The sequence below is a fragment of the Scardinius erythrophthalmus genome, assembly GCF_964197995.2.
Source record: "Scardinius erythrophthalmus genome assembly, chromosome: 3".
Taxonomy (NCBI): Eukaryota; Metazoa; Chordata; class Actinopteri; order Cypriniformes; family Leuciscidae; genus Scardinius; species Scardinius erythrophthalmus.
The window spans coordinates 1,255,001-1,258,161 of record NC_138223.1 but is presented as its reverse complement, the minus strand read 5'-3'; the positions used below and the strand labels follow the sequence as shown (position 1 = coordinate 1,258,161).

At 32.1% G+C, this 3,161-nt stretch overlaps 1 protein-coding gene across 3 annotated transcripts in view; it reads right to left on the bottom strand.

The window, feature by feature from the left end:
* Positions 1 to 1,603: 1,603 nt before the first annotated feature.
* jam2a (junctional adhesion molecule 2a) overlaps positions 1,604 to 3,161 on the bottom strand; it is a 23,587-nt gene continuing 22,029 nt past the window's right edge. For all 3 annotated transcript variants that reach the window (XM_081361799.1, XM_081361800.1, XM_081361798.1), the window contains 2 exons: positions 2,702 to 2,735; positions 1,604 to 2,069 (listed from right to left, as the gene is read on the bottom strand). In XM_081361799.1, coding sequence (XP_081217925.1) covers positions 2,031 to 2,069; positions 2,702 to 2,735 — 73 coding nt within the window. In that variant the 3' untranslated portion in view covers positions 1,604 to 2,030. The remainder of the gene's footprint in view (positions 2,070 to 2,701; positions 2,736 to 3,161) is intronic.

Below are 3,161 nucleotides of genomic sequence, written 5' to 3'. Positions count from 1 at the left end.
CTATATAGCTAAATTTTTCAGTATTAGTAATTTTATTCCATTTTTTTAAGTTTATCTAAAACTAAATAAAAACTAAAAATATTACAATATTTTATAATTGAACTTTATTTCATTCCCTGAAAACATGAATAGTTTTAGTTAACAACAGGATTATCATTTACTATTTTTTACCAAAAAAAACAATTAAAAAATATTTTAACTTTTTCCCCCCAAAAAATATAAAAAATATTTCATTGATCCAAACAAATGTGACCTGAAACAAAATTAATTGTTTTATTTCATCTAGTTGCCGTCAACCCGATTAATCAAATCTGTTTATATAGTAAGTGTGTGTGTGTGTGTGTGTGTGTGTGTGTGTGTGTGTGTGTGTGTGTGTGTGTGTGTGTGTGTGTGTGTGCAAACCTTTATGTGCTTTTATTGTTTCTATATAGCTAAAAAATTTTTCAGTATTAGTAATTTCATTTAATTTTTTAAGTTTATCTAAAACTAAATACAAACTACAAATCATTTTATAATTGAACTTCATTTCATTCCCTGAAAACATGAATAGTTTTAGTTAACAACAGGATTATCATTAACTATTTTTAATAACTTTTTACCAAAAAAAAATAAAAAAATTAATTGATCCAAACAAATGTTACCTGAAACAAAATGAAAATATTTTCTTTAAAAGGTGTTTTATTTCATCTAGTTGCTGAGGCATCATCTCATTTTTGTTTAGTTTAAGTTTTAATACTAAAATAACTCTAATAAAATAAACTATCAATCACTGATACTAAAATAACCTTATTCAACAATAACAAAGTTTCTCCCAGAATGCATCTGAAGCCGATCAGGATATTAATCAGGACTGTTTTTAAGTCTTTTTTCCACAAAAGGTTCATTTTACACACAAAACTGAGAAAAGAGTCGAACATAAACATTCAGAACATAAACTAAAAGAGAAAAACTGATCTCAGTGCGTCAACCCCACTCACTGCATCTGTTGATATAATAAATGTGTCTACAGACTTTTATTATGTGCTTTTATTTCTACAGTTTATAGCTTCATTTTTATTTCAAGTTTTTTTTCCCGGATTCCTGGTAAATTCAGTCAATATCCGGGAAAGAGTTCATCAGGGAGACTTTGGATGGAAAATGATGAGCGTATTAAAAATGATCTTCATATGGGTTTGAGTGTGAATTAATGACAAATATAATTTGGGGTTGAACAAACTTTAATGCTAATCTCAACAAATGTAAAAAATACAACTTTTAATTTTTGAAATAAAAAATGCAAAATCTATTAATAAATGCTGCAGAATACCATTAATTGTCAGTTCATGTTAACTAATGTAGTTAAATAATAGAATTAATTTCATAAGGGTTTGGAACAACAATTTTTCATTGAACTCTTTAATCCTAATTTCAACGCAAACACAACTTTTGATTTTTAAACATTAGTAAGTGGTAAAATAATCATTAATTAACGCTGTTCATTGGTATTTCGTGTTAACTGAAGCATTAATATTGACTTTATTATGTTGCTTTTTGTTGTTCTCTGAATGATTTGGAAACTCAACATAAATGCGTTCGCGAAATAATAAATGTTCCAATTCGGACAAAAAATGCAGATTATTTTTATTTTAAAAAAAACAAGAGTACAGATCAAATATACAACAATTCAGCCATCGCATGATTCACATCCTCACACTCGTTAGATAAAGATTGTGTTGAAATGAAAGGCACGGCGTGTCAAAGGTCATCAGTCTCGCTCGTGTAAAGGCCGCAGGTTAAACGCCGCTCCTCTGGGTCACTCGCGGCCAGCAGGAGGCGCTCTAGCTCAACGTGTGGACAGAAGCACATGACAACAGCTCTCAGATCAGCTGCGGTGTCCAGAGAGAGAGAGAGAGAGAGACAGATACAGATACAGAGAGAGAGAAAGAAAGACGGAGAGACATATCCAGATACAGAGAGAGAGCGAGAGAGAGAGGGAGTTTCTTCATGTCGTTTCCAGCGTCGCCGACACACACACACACACACACACTCCATCACAGCATGAACGACTGAGTGTGTTTGAAATCCTGAGGCTGGAGGAAGAGAAATAAATCATTCAGAATTCAGAAATAATAATAATCCATTTTCTTTCTAGTAACTCTCTTCAATATTCGCCACAGAGGATCAGTAATGAGGATTTGCATGAATGAAAGTCCCGAGTGTGTGTGTGTGTGTGTGTGTGAGTCGATTCATCAAAGCACATGTAGTTAGAGGAGAAACTGATACTTTGTAACATTTTCAAGAGCTTTATTTTTAGTGCTGAAGTTTTGCCTTTTTGGAGGGAAAAAAGGGGAATTATTATTTGTTGAAAAAAAAAAATCTTTGTAAAAATTACATAATTGGAAAAAATATCCTGCATATCCAAATTGTTGCCATAATTAAAAAATATATTTAATTTAGAATCTTAAATATTTTTTTAAATATTATCTATTTTTTTTTAAATGAACACTTTACAATAAGGTCTCGCTTGTTAACATGAGTTTCATGAACTAGCAATGAGCTTATTAACATTTATTAAGATTTGTTGTTAATGTTTGTTCATAGTGCATTACATAATCTGAACAGATTCAGTGGGTTGAGATTAATATTAATATTAATAAATGCAGCAGGAGAATTATTGTTAGTGTGTGTGTGTTCGTGTGACTCCAGTGTGTGAAAAACTCACTTCTTTTGGAGGATGAGTGTATCCTGACGTCTGACTGAAACACACAACACACACTGTTAAACACACACTCAAACACACAACACACACTAAAACACACAACACACACTGTTAAACACACACTCAAACACACAACACACACTGTTAAACACACAACACACACTGAAACACACAACACACTGTTAAACACACACTCAAACACACAACACACACTGTTAAACACACACTCAAACACACAACACACACTAAAACACAACACACACTGTTAAACACACACTCAAACACACAACACACACTGTTAAACACACAACACACACTGAAACACACAACACACTGTTAAACACACACTCAAACACACAACACACACTGTTAAACACACACTGAAACACAACACACACTGTTAAACACACACTGAAACACACACTGTTAAACACACACTCAAACACACAACACACTGTTAAAC